Here is a 21140-nt window from a genome sequence, read left to right on the forward strand (position 1 = left end):
AAGCTGCTCTGAGACTCCAAGTGAAGGGCGGGGTATAAATCCAATCTCTTCTCTCTTCTTCTTCTGCTGTCAGGGGTGTGGCCTAATATGCTAATGAGTTTCTGCTGTTGGGAGTAGCCTGTTATGCTAACGAGAGCCAGTTTGGTGTAGTGGTTAACTGCGCGGACTCTAATCTGGGAGAACCGGGTTTGATTCCCCACTCCTCCACTTGCACCTGCTGATGTGACCTTGGGTCAGTCACAAGCTCTGGCACAGCCGTCCTTGAAAAAGAGCAGCTTCTGTCAGAGTTGTCTCAGCCCCACCCACCTCACAGGGTGTCTGTTGTGGGGAGGGGAAGGGAGAGGAGTTTGTAAGCCGCTCTGAGACTCCAAGTGAAGGGCAGGGTATAAATCCAATCTCTTCTTCTTCTAAAAAGTGTCAATTAAACTAGTTTATCTTACTGCATTTTTGGTGGAAACTGTCTCAACAGTTATGAGCTGGAAAACCAAATACGCCATTGCTTTTCATTTGCTTTAATGAAAGACTTCACCCAAATCTATGGTTTTATTAGATACGACAACACTTTTAAGCCAGGAGGACTGCCACCACCGTATAGCAATTTCTCCAAGTCCTCTCTTAGATCTGCTCTTGCAATAATAACACATATGTATGACTCCAAAAATTTGTTGATGTTGTTTTTCTTTTTGCTACTTGTTTGTACATATACCCCCCTGAGGGTGTGTTGAAAAATATAAATAAACATGTTAAAAAAAAAAGAAATATTACCCTCTCAGTAATCATCCAAAAAGAGAAAGAAAAAAGCAAGCCTCCAAATAGAAAGCAAAGCAAACTAACCTTTTCTTGGAAGTTGAAGACTGTCTCTGCCAGTCGCTGCACATACGGGTCAAGTTTGTAAGATTCCCACACCAGAGCAATCCCTTCTCCAATCAAAGCTTGCACTTCCTTCTTCAGACCAGCAACCAAGAGAGAAATGGTGTTACGTTCTTCCACCTTCTCACAGGTTCGTTCATATGTACGGACACTTTCAATGAGCGAAATAGCAAAAGGGTAGAGCTGGTTTGCTTGGTGAGCTTTGTTGACAATTGCAAGAGGAACGCGGAACCCGAGCCACTTCAGGTTGCGGACTTCTTTTGAAAGCGTAATTATTTCTGGGAGGAAGTTGACCTTCAGTTTGAGAACATTTCCTGTTCGGCCTCTAACGCGTGTGCTTTCGATGGTGAAAATGCGACCAGAAACACCCAGGTTACGCTGCTGACCCTTCCTGGCCCAATCGTCAAATATTTCTTGGGTGTTGAGCTTCATACGGAAGCTGTCTCCATCTTGTTTCAGTTTCTGGCCTTCCACGTGATTCTCCCAGCCTTTTCCAAGGACATCTTCCACACGCTTCATGTAAGCTGTGAGCTGCCTGTCAATCTGTTTGGCCCAAATTATAGACCCAGACACTGGGGGCAAGTCCCGAACGTGGCTCATTTTGCAAGCCTGACTTTGCGGATACTGCACTTTAAACTTGTCATGAAGTGACTCGATGTCATCTTTCACCCGCTGGATCAGCTGCGTCTGGTACTCACGAATTGCGCCTCGGATATGGGGCCTGACAAACAGAGCGTTGAACCTGGAGAAGATCCTGAACATCTCGTTGGCGTTCTTTGCTGTGCCGAGCTGATCCCTCAGGCGAGCAGTAATACGGGTTTCAACTCTGTCAATCCGTTCGTCGTATCGCTTCATCGCAGCCTCCCAGGCCTCGGTGCCTTCTTTGGAGACATCCAAACCATCTACTTCTTTGACGTTCTCATAAGCAAGGTTTACTTCTTCGATCGCATTGGCATCAGCAGCATCGAACAGGACTTCTGCTACTTTCATGTCCTGGGGCTCGGGTACCTCTCCTTGGTTTTGCTGAGCGACTGCAGTCACCTTTGTAAACATAACACAATGCAGATAAGCAATATTAGCAACCACCATTATCCTATCCATACGTAGATCACTACCAGACATGATGGCCCTCCAACATGGCTTGGGACCAGGGGCGTCTTAAAGGACTGTCTTCTTCTATATGTTCCTGTCTGGGGATGAAGATCACAGGAAGAGGTCCCTCTTGACTGTCCCATTGACCAAAGAAGCTCATCTGGTGTGTGCACGAGGCAGCCTTTCCGGTGGCAGCCCCAGGATTATGGAACGGTTTTCCCCAGGGAAGGGCTCTTGGCCCCCTCACTCTCTATCCTTAGGAGGCAGCTGAAGATGGTTTTATTCAGGACAGCATAACATCAGTTTTGTTTTTCGGCCTATCAGCAGTTTTAAATTATAATTTAATTCACGGCCTTTTATGTTCTAACATCATAAGCCACTCTGAGTACCATAAGGCAGAAAGAAGGCTAACAATTTTTTAAATAAATTAATTAACTAAGAGTAACTGGCGTGCACGCTTTATTAGTGTAAGAGTTTAGTTTCTATTTTCCAACAGCTTTGTTGATATCAAGGTTTTTGTAACAGCATTTATCCCGCAACCAGTAGGGGGAGCTCTTCGCCATTTAAGCAATGGTTTCAGCAGCGAATTCAGGACTATTTTTTTTCTGAACTAGAGGAACCCATTAGAGGTCAGCACTATGAAATTCCTGAGCTAAGGATGTACACGGAAGTTGCTGGTTCAGGTTGTCAAAGTGATTTCCTGGAACGCGAATACAAATCTGGATTCTTGAGAACAATCTATTAAAACCTCCCCCAAGTTTGGGTGTTTACCAGCATGCATCATGTGCTCATGTTTTTCTCTGATTTTACCAATTTCCTGGGCAACAGGATCTTTGCAAGGGAGGAGTACTCCCAGCCAATTACCCTTTGGAGACAAATGGCAAAGAGCTGCCATTCTCCTTAACCCCCTCCTTCACTGGGGCAGTGCAGGCAGCAAAGTAGGGCAGTTGGGTATGCCTTGTTCAGGGGCCCATAGAATTGAACCCACGGATCAACTTGGTTTAAACCTGCAGGTTCTTTAGTGGACAGGCAGCACCAGCTCCCCTGCAGTTCTGGGGTCATTTGTTTGAAAAACAGCCATTCCACTTGCTCCCCACCCCGAAAATAGTCCTTCTTTTCTCACTTTGTGAAAGGAAACAAAGAATAGATAACAAGGAAGGACAGCAATTGCAGTTTTCAGGGGAAAGGTAAATTGTTTTTTTATTGTCAGTCAGTCATTGTAAGGGTAAGAAAATGAAATACAGAAAGAAATACAGACAGGGGGTTTTTTTTAAATGCCAGTGGTTGGAGCCATTTCCTCCCCAATAGGAATCAGTGGGGAGAACTGTGCCTGCTCTGAGAGAGACCTACTTTGGGCGTCCGTAAAGTTGAACCCCTTTGGTCCAATTTGTTTGAAACGGGGTGGTGGTGGTTCTTTAGAATAGAGAGGGACTATGTTCTATGCACATTTGGTGTCATTATCTTCCTAAACAGCTGCCCTAGACCCTCCAATAGATTCCCCATTGAAAGCAATGGCCCTGAAGCACTGTCACCCAAAGAAACACATGGATTTGGATCCTGAACTGGCAGTGTCCTACACAAACATAAGCAGTTAGGGATCCCCTCCCCCTGACCTGATCCCCAAATACAGAAATATAATGATATTTTTCTTGGTGCACTCTCCTAGTAGCCATAACCCAAAGCATTCAAAATCAAAACGATCTGTGGGAAGGAAAGAATGGGCTATTCATAGCTTTGATAGGACCACTTACAAACACAACAGAATACCATGCCTCCATTTAAAAAAAAGGTGCCAGCCATTATTAGAGAGGGCAAAGAGAAGCAGAGGCTGTTACCTGTGGTCTTAAGACTCTCACAATAACAGCTCTCAGTTGCTCATGCTGACGCCTGAATTTCCTCATTTGGTCAAGACGAGCCTGCAACTTTCTGTGGGCCGGGTTGATACGCCACACCATCTTCAGGTTCTCTTCTCGCTTTCTCTTCACAATGTCTCTCAGCAAGACTTGCAGTTTTTCATACTCATCATCCCAAGTCTGGAAGACTTCAAAACATGCAACCATGACCTGGGGGAGGGGGGAGAAGAAAGAACGGACACTGAACAATATGACCTATCACAGCCTCAGTGCATTGTGGGTACTTACTATAGGTATAATTTTAAGGGACATTCCTCCCTTTGAGTTTTTCAGATAGCTAGGTAATGTTATCACGCAGGTCCATCCTTTATGACCAAATGTGGGCTCTTCTGGTTTGAGGCTTCTGGGAGCTGCGAGGCGTCTGGTGCAGCTTACAGGATGGAGGTATTCCTCCCAAAGGTTTAGCTCAATATTGACACCCACACCCTGTATACATAAGGCTTACCTTCTCAAATTCTTCATAGGCAACATGCATAAGTTTTCGCGTCCCCAACACTTTCAGCAGCTGGGAGCTCAGGTCTCTTGAGATGGCCTCCACCAGGCGCAGTGCCCTTTGAATGGGGTACTTTGTATTTCTGATTTTTCTCAGATGAGTGAATATTGCCACTAATGCCTGCCTTATTTTATCCAGCTCGGTAGCAGACAACAGGTCATTCAGAGGGAAGTCTTTCATCAATGGATTGTAGTCATTCACTGTCTCCAAAGCCTGTTTCAGACCTAGGAAAGAGAACAAAATGGGCCCCACATCTCAATTTTTAAAAAAATAAAAAAACTCAGATATAACGTACAAACTATCCATTCATACCAACATTGCCAAGAGCTAAAGCTCTGCCAAATTATATTCCTGGATAGCCATATAAGACCTTACCTGTGTCTGTATCAAAACTGACGGTGGCATGAAAGCGCTTGCCATGTTTTAAGATATCCAAGGTTAAGAGGACTTCCGGACTTTCACGCTTCTCCTGAATACGGTACAGGGCCCGTTCCAAGTTCAGCCAGAAGCTGATTTCTTGCAAAGCAGTGCCTGATGCAGGGTCCCGATCTAGCTTGGTCACCTTGAAAATATGAATGAGAGAGCTTATCAATGTTTCTACTGTGCAGCAAGCACCAGAGTCAAACCAGCGAGGCCTAATTTACTTGTAAGGAACCTAATAGTGAAACAAAAAGGGAAATTCCGTATCTGAAGATAACTTTAAAATATCTAACACATGTTAAAAAAAAATTAAGTCCTACCTTCTGGATTTCTCTAATCCAGCGGTTAACGCCAGACTGCAGCTGGTTGAGAAAAGTTGGGTCCTCAACTTTATCGCCAAAATCGGTGACCTTTGGCTTTTCTCCACGTTCGTAGCACTGCTTGGCAACATTGGTGATAATTGGATGAATCGGCAAACTGATCTCGGGTATTTCAATGTTCTGCTGGAGGTGCAGGAGTCCCATTTCAAGTTCTGCAATTTTCTTCTCGACTGAAGGAGCCATTTTATCTCCGTCCCTGAGACAGTGGAGAATAAAAATCCATCTCACAAACTGTGATGCTTACAAAATGGCACCTGCAGTATGATCTCCCCTCTTCCCTGGTCAAACAGATTAAGTAAACAGCAACCCAAGAAACACCCAAGAGGATGTAGTGATGACCAAGGGAATAAGCAGCTTTAAAAGGGGATTAGACAGATTCACGGAGGTCAAGTCTATCAATGGCTACTAGCCATGGTGACTGAGGGGAATCTCCACATTCGGAGTCTCTAAGCCCCTGAATCCCAGAGCCAGGAGGCAACATCAGGAGAAGGCCTTTGCCTCTGTGTTCTGTTGCTGGCCGTCAAGAGGAACTGGTTGGCCACTGTGTGAGACAGGATGCTGGACTAGATGGACCACTGGTCCGATCCAGCAGGGCTCTTCTTATGTTATGTTGTGTGGGGTTTTAAAGAAATCACCCTTTGTCTCCAACATACTACAGTATCAGTCATGCCACTCCCCAAACTCTGGGGACCTTTAGGAGTTGCCTCTGATATGAAAGCTGCAACCAGAGAGGGAGGTAGCCCTGATCAACATACTAATTTTTTATCTTGTACACAGAGCAATTATGATCCTCACAATACATTCCCCAAGCAGATACCCTTTTCACACACACCCCTTTTTCCCTGCATGTGCACAGGAGCTTGAATTGGCACAAGTTAAAGCAATTAAGTACCTGTCTGCTTTGCCAGACTCTCTGATGTACGACTTGAAAAAGGGAGCAACGGCATTGCTAATGAAGGAATGCAACGTTTCATAAGGAGAGTCTTCACTGAGGGAGAGAACTCTGAGCTGCGAGGAGACAGGCTTGTCTGCATCAATTATCGGTGTTCGTTTAATGAATGCCAAACTGGAGAACAATCAAATAAACATTAGTAAGCAGCTGTTGAGCCATTTAATATCAGAAGACAGGTGAAGGCAAATAGGTTAGCACAAGTTAACTGTGCGGCTTTAAAGCAAGACTCTACAAGACTGTTATAAAGTTTCAGTTCCTTCAACATTCTAATAAATTCAATTTTCTTTAAAAATCAAGAAGTAACCTACAATTCTTGGACTGCTCTGAATAAAATAATAATAAAGTAGGTGGTGCAGAGAGGCAGCTAAGACCATGACCTGTGATCCAAGAGATGCCTGGGCTCAAGTCTCACCTCCGTTACAGTCGCATCACGTGCCTTCTGGCAAACCATTCTGTCTCAACCCCAGACTCCCACTTGCAGTACGGGACGATAGTGCTGACTCACTTTACAGAGCTGCTGAGATCACTGTGATCGAACTGCTTCATATGTTAAACACCAAAAGCTTACTAATACAAACGATTAGGCAGAAGCACATTATTCTGCTATATCTGTAGGTACAACTTGACCTATGCTCAGAAGGCAGATAAATTTGACAGGAGGCCCTCAAGGGCTAAGTGAATGGGAGCACTGCCTCAGGATAAGGTGTATTTGTACTGGAAACTGCCCCCTCCTGAAAAAAAACATGGTGCACTTGTCTTACGTCCCTCTTCCCATAACTTTCTGCTGCTGCTGTTTTGTTCTTTTTAATTGGCAACTGGTGAACCAAACTGCAGATTATCTGGCTGGGAAGGGCTCTGTATTAGATTGTTTACCAACCCTCTCCACAGCCATACGTCTACACTAATGGACCTGCTTTCAGGTAGTCCTAGCCAATGTTCCCTCTAAGCTGATTTAGTGTGAGCTAGCTCATAGTTTTTTAGCCTCTGGCTCACGCATTTCTGTCTTAGCTCAGGGAGGATGGCTCCAGAGCAAACTAGCGGAATCGCTCACTCACAACTTTAGTGCCAGTAGATCACAAAGTAGAATTTTTGCTCACAAGACTCCACAGCTTGGAGGGAGCCTTGGTCCTAGCCTCATACTTCACTTCCCCTGCACAACCTATAGAGACTCAGAATAGAAACTCCAACTATCTCTTCCAGACACCAAACCTCTGTAGTACTGATATCTCTCCACCCCCTCTAAAAAAAAAGAAAAGAACTGAATCCAATTGGATGGGTGACACAAAACTTCCCCAGTAGTGTGAAAACATGAACCTGCATTTGAAAAGGGGCTTCTATCTTACAGCAGAGCTTCCTGGAGTACAACAGTTTTCCTGTAGACATCACTTAAAGTGGCGCAGTGCTGTCCAGGAAAAAGTGGTGCTGATCCTTCAGCACAGAGGGGTTGTTTCAGCTATATATATATTTGGGATGGCCAGTGAACCACGCTCTGAACATACCCACTATCAGTGGTTACTGATACTATGAAAGAACTGCAGTTCTCTTAAGAACCATTGACTCCACCCCATCCTGCTGGTCTTTATAGGCCACCTAAACTTCCCCTAGCTCAGGAGCATGGAGAAGGATGATCAGAAGACTCAACACCTTGACCCATTAAGTCTATTCCATACAACCTGCTATGATTTGCCATCCCCACCAGCAAGCTGTATCCTCTCTTCCAATGATGTCAGTGAAAAAGTAGCCATTTGTAAAATGATCATAAACTGAGCTTTATAATAAGGCATAACCTTTTCCAAAAAACAGCCTGTGAGAGAACCAAATAAGGCAAGAGTTCTAGTTATACAGTCTACAGGATCAGTTCCTAAGGCACTGTGAGACTTGACTCACCTGTTTGATTTTATCCCGTAATGAATGTCAGTACTTATGCCATAGGAAATGAATTCCTTTTCTTCCTCTCCTTCATCACCAACATCCTCTGTAAAGAATAAAGAAATCTTGCTAGTGTCAGTTTGAAGAATCCAGCTCCATCTACTGCTGACACAACATCCACATCAACAGACAGACCTTTCCATTACTCAAATGAGCATACTTGACTGTTTCCCTGAGAGTTCTATTTGACGTTGGCCTGGATCTAAAGAACTAAAGATGGAGTTACAGAACAGATACCCCTTCCTGCCGCAGTCCCCTGCAACCTCCCCCTACAAAGCCAGCCCTACTGAATGTGATGCTGAGGTTTGCAGTTGCAAGGGGCAGCCATGAAAAAATCACTACCTTTCCTGTGTAAGCGCAACCACCCTTCTACTCCAATACAGAGGGAGGAGCTTGGATCCAGCCCAATGCTTTTAAAGGGGCAACATTAAAAAAAATGTATAAACAACGTCAAGAAATGGAGTTAAGGCTACTTTTCTTGTTTGTGTCCCCCCTGTGTTTACTTTGAAAAAAGTCTCACTTTTCCCAAGGGGGGGCGTCCTCCAAGATAAGTATGTGCAGAATTTGAGGTTTTAAATTATGGCCTTTATGTGTTTGTTTTTTAATCATTGCTGTTTTTGTTTATCATTGTTGTCAAGGCAGAAAAGCGGCTAACAAATATTTTAAATAAATAAATAATTTGCAGCATTATTTGTCATATATTCTCCAGAATACATGACCTTAAAAGCTGGGGCTCAAGGAATTTATAGGGATAAACATTTATTGTTGTACACACTGAAACAACTTCCTTTCCGTGGACTTGATTCCACATTCAGTATCCTAGGCATGACTGCTGAACAAAGACCAGTTCCTACTGGAGATTCTTAAGCTGGGATGCTAGCCAGCAAGGTCTGCAGAATCTACTGTTAATGCTTAAAGGCATACAACAGAAACAACATCTGAAAGCAGCTTGAACATCTTTAGAAATTACAGCAAAGGAACAAAGGGTTAGACAGAGTGGAAGAGCCTTGTTTAGTGTGAGTGGTGATCGGGAGGATGTCGTCACTGCTTTGGCAGCCAACTGCAGTAATGAAAACACTGCAATGCAGCACAGCAAAGCTCCCATCAGAGAGGCACACCCAGAAGTGGGAAACAGAAAGGGAAAGTATGGCTAGACTCAAGAATGCATCTTGCCCGAAAAAGAATTCTTCTTAAGAGATCTTTAGACTCTCCCATCATTTCATAATGAAATGCCCACTTAATAAAAGCTACTTTCTGCCAAAAGTAGTCAGACCTTTGAGATATGTTTACATAGGCACTGTACTGTTCAGGTCACTCTCCTTGCTCAGCAGACAAAAATCTTGCAGCAGAGAATGCTGCATTCTGGTCTCTGTAGGCATATCTCTCTATCTCCAGGCACTGCCCCCCCCCCAACAAAAGACTAGTTGCTTGTTTTGCACAATATGTACCTCCTGGAAAGCACCAGACACAATGTATATTAAGAAGACTCTGCAGAAAATATACTCTACATATATAAAAAACGTAGAGTCTTCAGCAATATAACTTAGAGCAGGGGTGTCAAACATGCAGCCTGGGGGCCGGATCAGGCCCCCAGTGGAACTGGTTGTCTTCTGCTTCTTCTTCCAGTTCTGCTGCATCATCGTAGGTTTGCAGCTTACAGATACACACCTGAACAGCGTACTCAAGATTGCAACAGCACAGACATTTTGATGTAATAATTCAGAGCAAGAGGTGTCAGTTATCAGACACTGCTAAATAAACAACATATTGCAAGAGTGCTAATGTTTTAAGCATGTTTTTATTTTAAGTAAAAAAAAACCTTTGTGTTTGTGTCCTTTATAAAGTTTATATCTACACTGCCTGGCATTACATTTTATGACACACATGGCCCAGCCCAACAAGGTCTCATTTATGCCAGATCTGGCCCTCATAACAAATGAGTTTGACACCCCCTGACTTCAGCAGCAAAATAAAAGGTTTGTACAAAACTGCACACCAAAAAATAATTTTAAAAAGTTACCACAGGTTGAAACACATCTAACAATGATCCTACAGCTATTAAACTTTAAGTTCTAAGGCACATAGAAATATTTTGAGTTATAAGCCAAACTGAACTCAAAAATCTCCTTTAAGCCTTCAATTTCTAAGAACCAATGACTCTGCACTGATAACTGGGATACCTCATACTGCAACGTGCCATTTTGTGCAGGGTGTCAGTAAGACTCAAAGGGCTCCTCATCTATATTTAAAATGCCATTTACAACCACACTGAACTGCAAGAAGTACCTAATATAGCAGAAGTTTTATTTAAAATTTATTCCAGAACTGTCTCATCACACTTAAATAAACGCAGTGAACCACAGAGACCCAAAAAACTCTGTTGTTTATGGACTTCAATATTTAGATCTTCTAATTCTATCGTTCCTATTACTGGCTGCTAGTCTGTTAACATTCTAAAAGCCAGTAGAGCTTTGCAAGTGGCCAAGGTTATTTTTCCTGTATAATACCTGGACACAGACAAGCCCTTCCACAGATTTTTAATGTTTGGATCTTGGGAGAAGCCTCAAGTGTTAACAAAGCTTAGAAATATGTGCAGTGAGCTACAAAAATTGCTTGCTAACATAATATCCTTCAGAAAAAGTACAGTTCAAAAAACGTTTAGGAGAAAATTGTTGCCTATAGCACTGGAACCTACACCTGTAAGTAAGGCAAAAGCCCAAACACAGCCTCTCACAGAATTTTTTCCCACTTATTGCCACCAAGCAAACTTATCTTTATGCCATTAAAAATTGCTTCAAATACCTCATCTATTTTGTCACAGGCAACAAAGATGCAACAGTAACAAAATATGGGTACAGAAAAGGTCTGCAAGGTAGAATATGAGCAATGTAAGATACCAAATAGAAACATATGCTAGAAGCAAAAAAAAATCAGGATGAAAAAGTATGCAATCCTTATTGCATTCTTTAATGCAATCCTTTGTGCAAAACCCCTCAGCTGTAAGATTCTACGTGTAAGGTGGACCGGTGGTTCTCCAACTAGTGAGAGAAATCCTGAAGTTCCTTGAAAGCTTCTCAGGAGTTCTTCAATGAGAAGAACAGTCATGGCAGGCAAACCTCCCTAAAAGACAGCTCCTTCAGTGATGCGCAGCCACCATGAGGGAGCACCAGGCATGTCCTAAGTCACACTCCAGTTTCAGAGAAGCAAAACTGAGGCCTAGCAGTGCTCATCAATATCCAGCACGAACCAAGCATTGATCTCAGAATACTCTGCAACGTGCTGAGATTCTTTGGAACGAAAAGAAACATAGGAGGATTCTTTGACACACAGAAGTCTAAGAACCACAGAATCAATCTGAAACCAATTTGCAGCCACCTATAACACATGCCTCTTATTTCCATCTGCAGTTTAGCTTGTCTAAGCTTTATCATTTCATTGATGATGTAAAAGATATGCAGGAAAACTGGCTGAAATTAACAAGTACGGCAGTTATACAGGCTGAAGATTTTCCCCATTGAAAGTGCCTGCAAGCTAGGTAGCCAGAGTCAATTGCAGCTCCCAATGAATGTACAATAATTGCTTTTCATGAACTATGACATGAGATAGAACTACCTTCTACAAATGCAACTATATAAAGCAGTCCCTGTATAACCTTTCCCAAGATGGGGGGTGGGTAGAGGCAATCAGTTATCATTGACATGGCTGTGTCCCCCCCCATCTCTGGTAGGTAAAAGAAAGCGGTAGGAGGTGCATAATCCAGATGCCTTCTCCACATTTTACCAGAAAATATTTGCTCATAAGTGTTGCTGGTTCAGAGAGGACGGGTGTTGAACTCAGCAAGGAGCAGGAGCTGCTTCCTCAGCCTCCTGAAGGAACCATGTGGGGTGAAGAAAAACAAAACAATTCTCTCATTATGGGAGCCAAGGATTAGCTGCTGAAGGACTCAGTCCACGGCCAAATCTGGCCCTCCAAGAGGTACTGCCTCCTCCTTGCCAATCCAGAGAACCACAGCCATTGAGGCAGCATCTATGACGCTCCTCCACCTCCATTTTGTTTTCACAACAACCCTGTGAAGCAGCTAGATTGAAGGAAAGTGACTGGCCCCTGGCAACCATCCCTGCAGGGTGGTACAACAGCACCTAACTAGGACCTGGGAGACCCAGGTTCAAACCCACACTCTGCCATCAAAGCTTGCCAGGTGACAAAATTGGGCCAGTCACTCCCACAGGCTTGGCGTGAAGATAAAAATGGAGGAGAGGAGAATGATGTCAACTGCTTTGGGTCCCCACTGCAGAGAATATAAACGAAAGAATGGAAGATTCCCTTCCTCACCATCTCTTACAGAATCATAGAATCACAGAGTTGGAAGGGGTCCTCCAGGCCATCTAGTCCAATCCCCTGCTCAATGCAGGATCGGCCCATAGCATCCCTGACAAGGGTTTGTCCAGCTGCTGTTTAAAGACTGCCAGCGGCTGGACAAACTGCTGTCCAAATTTAGACTGTGGAACTCATAGAGGGCAGATGCCCATCTTTTTGTTTAGAAGGCTCCAACTATACAGTTTTGCCTGCAGCAAAATGGATTGGGAGAAACAATACACACCATTCTGAGCTTGCTGGAGAAAGAGAGGGAGAAAAATATAAATATATTAATGAGGATGATGCAGAGAATAATAATGGCTTGGAAGGCGGGACCTTCTAGATCCTGTTCCGACCATTACAGGGAGCCTCGGGGCTCTTCTGCATTGTCATTTTTGTCACTCGTTTGTCCCTATAGCTTTGGGTCCTGTAGCCCCCCCCTTTCACATGTACTTTGCTCCCTGTGGGACCATCAGAGAGAGCAAAATTGGGGGGGGGGGGACATCCCTGAAGCAATAAGGGACAAACGAGTGACAAAAATGACAGTGCGGAAGAGCCCTCAATCAACCTCCCAGAGGTCGCAGAGGTTCATTTCACTCTTCCCCCAGCGCCAAAGCAAGACTCTTCCCCTAGGCAGCGGCAGCGGCGGTCCCTCCATTCCTGTCAAGAGACAAAGCGGCGGCCATTTTGACAGCCTCCTTCCCAGGCGGCCACGCCCCTCCCTCCATCCTCCCGGCGAGGCTCCAGCGGGGCAGGGCGAGGTCCGGCGGCTCCCTCTCCCTCCCTCCCTCCCCGCTGTGCCCGTTACGCGGGAGTCAGCCGAGCCGCCTCGCCCGGCGGAGACTGACCCTTGAGGGTGGAGCGCTCGACCAGCACGGCGTGGACTTGCGGGTCGGAGAGGAACTTGCGCATCTGCTCCACGGCGCCCTTCTCCTCCAGCGCCGCTTCCAGGGCGGCCGGCGCCTCCCCGCCGTCCTCCAACAGCAGCGGCACCAGCTTGCGCAGGTGCTTCTGCAGCACCGACACGTCGGCCACATTCTGCACCGCCGAGCCGGTCACTTCCAAGCCGCCGTCCTCACCACCGCCGCCGCCTCCACCTCCGCCACCCCCGGACTCGGACATGGCTGGCGAATTCCCTGCCCGCCCTGCAAGAGAGAAAGAGAGAGACGGCCGCTCCTCCGGCTCTTGCGACTGGGCACTGAACGCGCCGCCCCCTCTCCGCTGTTCTTGAATCACGGCCTCTCGCGGGGCGGCCGTGCCGCGGAGAATCCTGGGAAGCGGAGTCTGGCAGTAAGCCTTCCTGGAACAGTCCGACAGCCAAAAAGCAAAGACTACAAATTCCAGCTTGCGTATAAAAACCGGCCAGGGAGGATGACGGGGAATGTAGTTCGTTCCGCCCTGTGAAAAATTCTACACATTGCTTTTTAGAAAAAATAAATAAATTCCGCGTTTGTAAATCAGCCTCTACAAGTAATTTACAGGATAAACCGACAGAATTAATAGAAAAAAAGCAAGCGTCCAGTAGTACATTAAAGACTAACAAAATACATGGGAGGCAGTGTTCCCTCTAAGCTGAGTTGCTGTGTGCTAGCTCAGTGTTTTTTCGGATCCGGCTCACACGTTTCCGTCTTAGCTCAGGAAGGGACGGCTCCAGAGCTGCTGTAGCCAAACTGCTCGCTCACAACTTTAATGCCAGTAGCTCACAAAGTGGAATTCTTGCTCACAACAAGACTCCACCGCTTAGAGGGAACACTGGTGGTAAGGTATCAGCTTAAGAATTATGTCCTGGTGAAACGAATAGAATTTATTTCCAAGAAACGGTGACCCATGAAAGTCAATTCATGATGAGTATCTGAGGAAGTGAGTTCTTTTTAACACCCAACAGTTTATACTAGAGTTACCAGCTCTGGATGGGGAAATACTTGGAGACATGGAGCATAGGGAGTCTGGGGTATAATGCTCCAGGGGAACTGATTTTGGTCGTTTGGAGAGCTATTGTAATACCACGAGGTCCCCTGGGAAAAAAAGTGATCCGTGCAGTGGTACCGAATTCAAATTTTGTTCTGCTACTGCACACTATCATGGCTACCCAGGGGAAAGTGGTCAAGATGGGTAGCCGTGTTGGTCTGTCTATAGCAGTAGAAAAAGCAAGAGTCCAGTAGCACCTTACAGACTAACACAATTTGTGGCACTTTAAAGATTAAAAGAATTTTATTCCAGCAAAAACTCCGGCTAGTCAGAGCTCGCATCACTGGATGCATGAAGTGCACATGCATAGTGAAGCAATTTACATAAAAGGCTGCAAAGAACAGAAAAGCCAAAGGAAATCTGTGCGTTCTCCAGTATAAAGACATTCCCTTTATCGATGTTATACATCTGACGAAATGAGCTCTGACTCATCAACCTTCATCCTGGAATGAACTCTAATACCCATTCCCCCCCCCCCCCCGCCCAACAAGCGCACATCAAGATCTGCCATTGGTTCCAGAGCCTCCCCCGCTCCCCGTGCCTGGCCCTTTCTGTACAGGCCGACACGCCCCCCCCCCCCCCCCCCGCCAACCAGTCTGCCAAGATCGCATGCGTTCGGGATGTGATTGCAATGCATCTTGGGAGATATCATTGGGCCTATTTAGGGTGGAAAAACTACCCGTTCCACAATGCATCGCAACCGAATGAGCCAACCGTAACTAGCAAACTCCAGAATGATTTGACGAACTTGCTGCAAGGTACCAGGAGTCGATGGTTCTCTTGGCGTCTTGAGGTTTGCGTTGCAAAACCATACCTCCATCCGTATGGTAGCTGCTGTATTATTCTTGCCACCGTGCATGGCTGGCATGTAGAAAAGAAACTAACCACCGCATATAACGGAGCCAGACTCATTGCAAGAGTAAAAAAAAAAAAATATTAAGAAGATATTAGAGTTATTCGTTGGATTGTCTTCCGACTAATGTAACCGTTTTATTGCCTCTTGCTGAAAGAATCTGGGTATAACTGGATAGTAGCAGCGTTTCAAACATCATTGCCTTTAACATGTAGCCTAGTGTTGCCAACCTCCAGGTGTGGCTGGAGGTCTCCCGCTGTTACAGCTGATGATTTCCAGAAGTTCACCTGGGGAAAAAATGGCTGTGTTGGAAGATGGACTCGATGGCATTATATCCCATTGAAGTAAACCCCCCCCCCATCTGCCCTTTTCAGGCTCCACCCCCAAAATTTCCAGATATTTCCCAAACCTAATGTTAGCAATCCTAATGTAGCCCCAGACCTGACTAGGACTTCCTTGACACCACATCCCCAACAATTTTATTATTTCCCTTTAAAAAAAATAAATCTTATTTTTTGTAACGTTCGCTCTGAAGAATTCTCTAGGACTTGGAAGCTGGCACACTATTTGTCATTTTGTCCATTTAAAAGTATTCTATGGATTTGTGTTCTGGGATTTAGGAGTTTTCTTTTGGACCAGTATGGCTGACAGTTTCTTCTTACTTCAGGGTAAATGAGGCTAGGGTCAAGTAGCCCATTGTTCATTCTACTCACACTTGGAAATAAGGCTCACTCATTGAACTGGTTTCTCAATAAACATGCAGTGGACAAGAGTTTCCAGCTGGGAACCAACTTAGGGTTTAAGAATTTGTTCCCTTCAGCTGAGGCCTGTTTGCAAAATAAAGGTGATTCGTCTGCTATAACAGGGGTGGCCAAACTATGGCTTGGGAGCCATATGCAGCTTTTTCTCCGGCAGGGTGGCTGGAGAAGCAAAGGAAAGGCATGCTTCCCTGATCAGTCTTCCCTTCCTCAGCCACTGTTCCTCTCCCTGGGTAGGTTTGAGGTGGGAGGGAGTAGAGAAAGAAAGCAACTTTATCTTTAAATGTGTTCTCAAAGCCCCCCCCCCTCCAAATATCATTGGATAAATAAATATTATCAGTATCTGTTTTTAACCCCATTTCTTTTTATTTTTGGCAGTCTCATTTAATGCTAATAAGCAAATTTGCATATTTTCTGATAAAACGTGTGTAAGGCACTGTTTCCTTCGTTTTGGCAGGGCCAACTGGGTGCCCCCTTCATGTGGGTCTTCGCTGAGCTGAGGTGCCTGGTAGGCTTTCACCCCTCCCCTTGCACTGTGGCCCCAGTTAGGTAATTTAAATGTCTATGTAAACCGCTCCGAGCCCTCGGGAAGAAGCGGTATATAAGTCAAAGGTGTAATGTAATATCATATGGGGCTCAGCTGGGCACTAGTAAAACCATACTGGCTTTATGGGGTGGCTGCTGTAGAACATTAGCAAACAGCCAGGCCTAGGTGAGTCATGCAAGTCATGTGGTATCAAGTTGCACAGTGGTTCCTGCTGGACCTGATGAGTCCGCCCTGAGACCAAAAACAGCCCTGGAAAAGGGCTCTATCTTTCCTAGTGCCTTTTACTGATAGAAAGCAAACTTTTTGTGGTTTCCTAACAGCAGCCACTGAAGGCATCCATTTTTTTTTAAAGCTACAGCCACTGAGGGCATCCATTTTTTTAAAAGCTACAGGGACTACTTTTACCATTTTTTTTACCACCACCCCCTTTTAAGATTTCACATTTTTCTGCAGCCTGTCTTGTCCATTCATGGATCCAGTCTTCGGATTTAAGTATCCTCAATTATGGCCTACTTGGCTGTTAGGACAGGGATAAATCCAGGGTTGTCAGGACTTTTAAAACACAACTGTGGGCATGTGGGAGAAGAATGGATCAAGCTGGTGTGGTGATGAGCTGGCGTGTTGGAGTTGAATTAGTGAGATCAAATCCTCACTCAGTCGTAAAACTTCTGTGGGGGTTGGGGAGGGGTAGAACTAGGGTTGCCAGCTGCCTGGTGGAAAAGAAACATCCTGTCCCTTTAATAGAGGTTTAATGGGATGTTATTTACCAGATTGAAGGTCAAAGAAGACGGGGACGGCAAAGGATGAGATGGTTAGATAGTGTCATAGATGCAACGAATATGAAATTGAGCAAACTTCAGAGGACGGCGGAAGACCGGAAGGCCTGGCGTGATCTGGTCCATGGGGTCGCGAAGAGTCAAGGCACTTGGTAGTCCTAAAACACCGAGACTCTTTATTAGCTACACTTCAATAAGAATATTTTATTTTTATTGCTTGTGTATGACTTACAAGGTCCAGGTCTCTGAAAGTAGCTGATTGTACAGGTCCGTACATTTTAAAGAGCCATAACTCGCAAGTTCTAATTAAACTCACTGCATAATCGGAAAGGATTTGAGCAAAATGCAGCCAGAAACTTGTCAGTTAATACTTCTGGATGGAGGCAGTATGGCAAGGGTCTCTAGATTTTTTGTCTGTGATCACCTCTGGAATTCTGACAGTGTGCTGTGCACAGCCACCTGCACAGGAGGTAGAGAGCCAGCCACAACATGGCCACCACAGTGAAGATCCTTGTGCTGTGGTGGCAGCTGCTTCCAGAGCAACAATTATAAAAATCTGCACAGCCAAGCACAGAGAGTACTCCATCTTTCTGTGTTATACCTCTGAGGATGCCAATCACAGCTGCTGGCAACACGTCAGGTCCTACAACGCCAAGACCTACAGCCGGAAAGTCCACAACAACTAACGAACTCCAGCCGTGAAAGCCTTTGACACCATATTGATGTGAACGATCTCTGTCAGACCCTGGAGAGCTGCTGCTACTTTGAGTAGACAGCTGACCTTGACGGACCAGTGGTCTGGTTCAGTATGAGGGTAGCTTCATGTGCCAGCACGTCTGCAAGACCACTTCTCCTGCTGTGGATTTGAGCTAATCCTTCCTAGGGTGCTGTCCTGCAACCGAGTAAAATCAGCAACTGCCTGTACAAATGTATTCTCTGTCACGGCTCCCACCTTGTGGAACAACCTGTCTGAGATGGAAAAGGTTTCCATACTTTTGTCATTTCACTGAATGTGCAAAACAGAAATGTCCAGGAGGGCATTTCTATAAATCTGCTTTGTGTATTGTTTATGGTATAATTCTAATTCTGTAATCAATCCTATTCTTTCTGCATTGTTTATTGGACGGCTTATTCTGACTGAATTTAAAAAAAAGATATTTTGCAAACCGCCTTGATCATCAGTGAGAAAGGCTGGCTATAAATGAAGTAAATAAAATAATTTTCTATCTCAGCTTTTTTCCACCTTGGAACTCAAGGGAGCACATGCGAGAGTCTCATGAGGTCCTCCATCCCACCATTGACCACACTCAGGCCTGCAGAACTTCAGCAAGGTTGATGCAGTAGGTTCCTGAAGACCATACCCTGGTTTTCTTGGAAAAGGATCTTGAGAAGAAGTACATGCCCCTGAGCAAATGTAGAGTCCAGTGGCACCCTTAAGACCAACAAAGTTTTATTCCAGGTATGAGTTTTCGTGTGCATGCGCACTTTTTCAAATTTGAAACAGTGTGCATGCACACAAAATCTCATACCTTGAATAAACCTTTGATGGTCTTAAAGGTCCCACTGGACTCTACATTTGTTCTACTGCTTCAGACCAACACGGCTGACCACCTGGATCTACGCCCCTGAACATTTTGTAAGTTACCATAATGAAGACTGGGCATCCCACTCTCTTCCGCCGAGCTATCTCCCCATCACTCTAAGATCAGTGTCACGCACACTATACCCACTCAGGTGTGCATCAGTTTACAGCCCTAATCTCAGCAACATTCGACACCAAGTGTTCCTGAAGTCTCCTTCTTTGAGTGTCAAAATGTGACTGAAGGAAAGTCAGCACTTGCTAATGATATGCATGCTCAACAGAGACATCATCTGCTTAGTCACTGCAGATAGGTTTACCCTACTCAGGACTCTAATGGGCTCTAAAGCACTGTATTCATCTTTTATTTATTGCCTATTCTCCAGCATATATTTTGCATAATTTCAGCCTAAGGGTGCATATGAGTCTTCAGATAAAGAGTCAAATGGTCCAATTCAAGCCTCATTCAGATAATTACCACGCTCTGGGATTTGGGATATTCAGCTACTGCCAGCAATAGCTCCCTTTTGCCTACCTTCCAGCCTCCCTGCTGTGCCTTGGCTTTTACTGTGTTGCTGCTTCTGAAAGCAAGCCCCAAGAATACGCGCAAGGGATTCTAGCATAAAACTGTGTTTAAAACAATACCTCAGCATCAAAAGCGGTAGGGAGAAAGTCACATCATCTGTCTATTCCAGCACTTCTGCAAGTGCACCATATTTTATTTCCGTTAAACGAGTTAATTACACAAATGCAATCCAAGGCAAGGTTGTTGTGCAAAATACACACACCAAATCAGACTCTGCTTTAATAGCTCAGGTTGCTTGCTCCCTGACTTGCCTTCGGTTATACGCCCTTACCATTAGCTTGTGCAAGAATTGTTTGGGACTCATTATTCTGGGTGTATCCTGCCTCTTGAGTCCTTGAACTACCACTACCCAAGAGAACAGAGAGGATTAACAGGTGAGGGAAATTCTCACATCTACTTGTTCCAGTGCTCCAAATACTGGCTTATAGCAGACAGGGTGTTCCTCTAATATCTAGTGAAACATCAGAAAAACAGCTAGGTAGTTGCTCTCCACCCTCCTGCCTGGTGAATTGTCAGGGCAGGCACAGTTTGTTTATTTAGCATATTTATATGCTGCATTTTTTCTGAACAGAAGACTCAAAGCTGCTTACAACTTTTAAGGTTCTAGATAATTAAAGACACGTACAGTCATTCCATATCTGAATATATAAACACATTCATTGCTGACACACCTACTGCAGAATTAAAATATTGCTTCATGCTTAAGAATGCCCAACGGGTCCTATCTGTGAATCCCAGGAGGAAGAGGAGCAACAGAACTGCCTTGTCCAATGGCCATTAATTTAAGAGCCGTTTAAATACTGAGGCAGTGCCACACATTTGCCTTGGAGTATAATGGGGACAGGCTGTGATTCGATGGCAGAGCATCTGCTAGGCATGCAGGTCCCAGGTTCAATCACAATTGAAAGGACCAGGCAGTAGGTGATGTGAAAGGCCTCGCCCTCAGACTCAGGAGAGCTGCTGCCAGCCTGAGTAGACCATACCGACCTTGATGGACCAATTCAGTATAAGGCAGCATAAAGCGGCTTCATATATCCGTGCATATATGGACCCTTCTATCACTTAGGGGAACCAATCGTTTCCACAACAGATTATGCAGAGACTACAGCCAACACCTTGTTACTATGGATGAAGTTATGGTTTTGGGACACAGTTCCAGCACTGTGTGATCGTTAGAGGATCTGTCCTGAAGAGGACGCCAAAACGGAAGGGGGTGGGCACAGATTCCTTCGAAGTTTCATTTCTTTCAAAAGCATCACTGCACACCTCCCGAGCATTTGTTTTCAGTGTCAGGGGGCCTAGACTATGCACTATATGGAAACCAGGAACAAGATGGGAAATGTCCTTGAGGACGTCAAATGTGCATTTACAGTACTGCTTAAGCACAGAAAAGTCTGCATACATTTAGGAAAGGCTTCCAGGAAGTCTTGAGTCTTGGCACTTTCCCCTAGAAACAAAGCACCATTTGAGTTGCACCATGTGGGCCCTCAATCACCAGAGGGAACCTGAGAGCACTGAAGCTGGACAGAAATGGAAGAGGCAGCCCTTCTGCCCTTAGCTTGCTCCTATTGCTTCTAACCATGGTTCCTTGGTCATCCAGCCAGAGAGCTCAATGGCCCAGCCTTTCAGTTCTTCACAAGAACCTTTTGCCTCATTTGAATAGTCCTA

General features: G+C 45.0%; 1 protein-coding gene across 1 annotated transcript in view; it reads right to left on the reverse strand.

The window, feature by feature from the left end:
* DYNC1H1 (dynein, cytoplasmic 1, heavy chain 1) overlaps positions 1–13535 on the reverse strand; it is a 72213-nt gene extending 58678 nt beyond the window's left edge. Inside the window, exons 1-8 of the mRNA XM_015418593.1 lie at positions 13254–13535; positions 8008–8095; positions 6061–6234; positions 5109–5364; positions 4744–4930; positions 4321–4592; positions 3798–4025; positions 835–1911 (exon numbers count right to left, since the gene is read on the reverse strand). Coding sequence (XP_015274079.1) covers positions 835–1911; positions 3798–4025; positions 4321–4592; positions 4744–4930; positions 5109–5364; positions 6061–6234; positions 8008–8095; positions 13254–13527 — 2556 coding nt within the window. The 5' untranslated portion in view covers positions 13528–13535. The remainder of the gene's footprint in view (positions 1–834; positions 1912–3797; positions 4026–4320; positions 4593–4743; positions 4931–5108; positions 5365–6060; positions 6235–8007; positions 8096–13253) is intronic.
* Positions 13536–21140: the final 7605 nt, after the last annotated feature.

This window comes from Gekko japonicus, unplaced genomic scaffold (genome assembly GCF_001447785.1).
Source record: "Gekko japonicus isolate JY-2015 unplaced genomic scaffold, Gekko_japonicus_V1.1 scaffold93, whole genome shotgun sequence".
NCBI lineage: Eukaryota > Metazoa > Chordata > Lepidosauria > Squamata > Gekkonidae > Gekko > Gekko japonicus.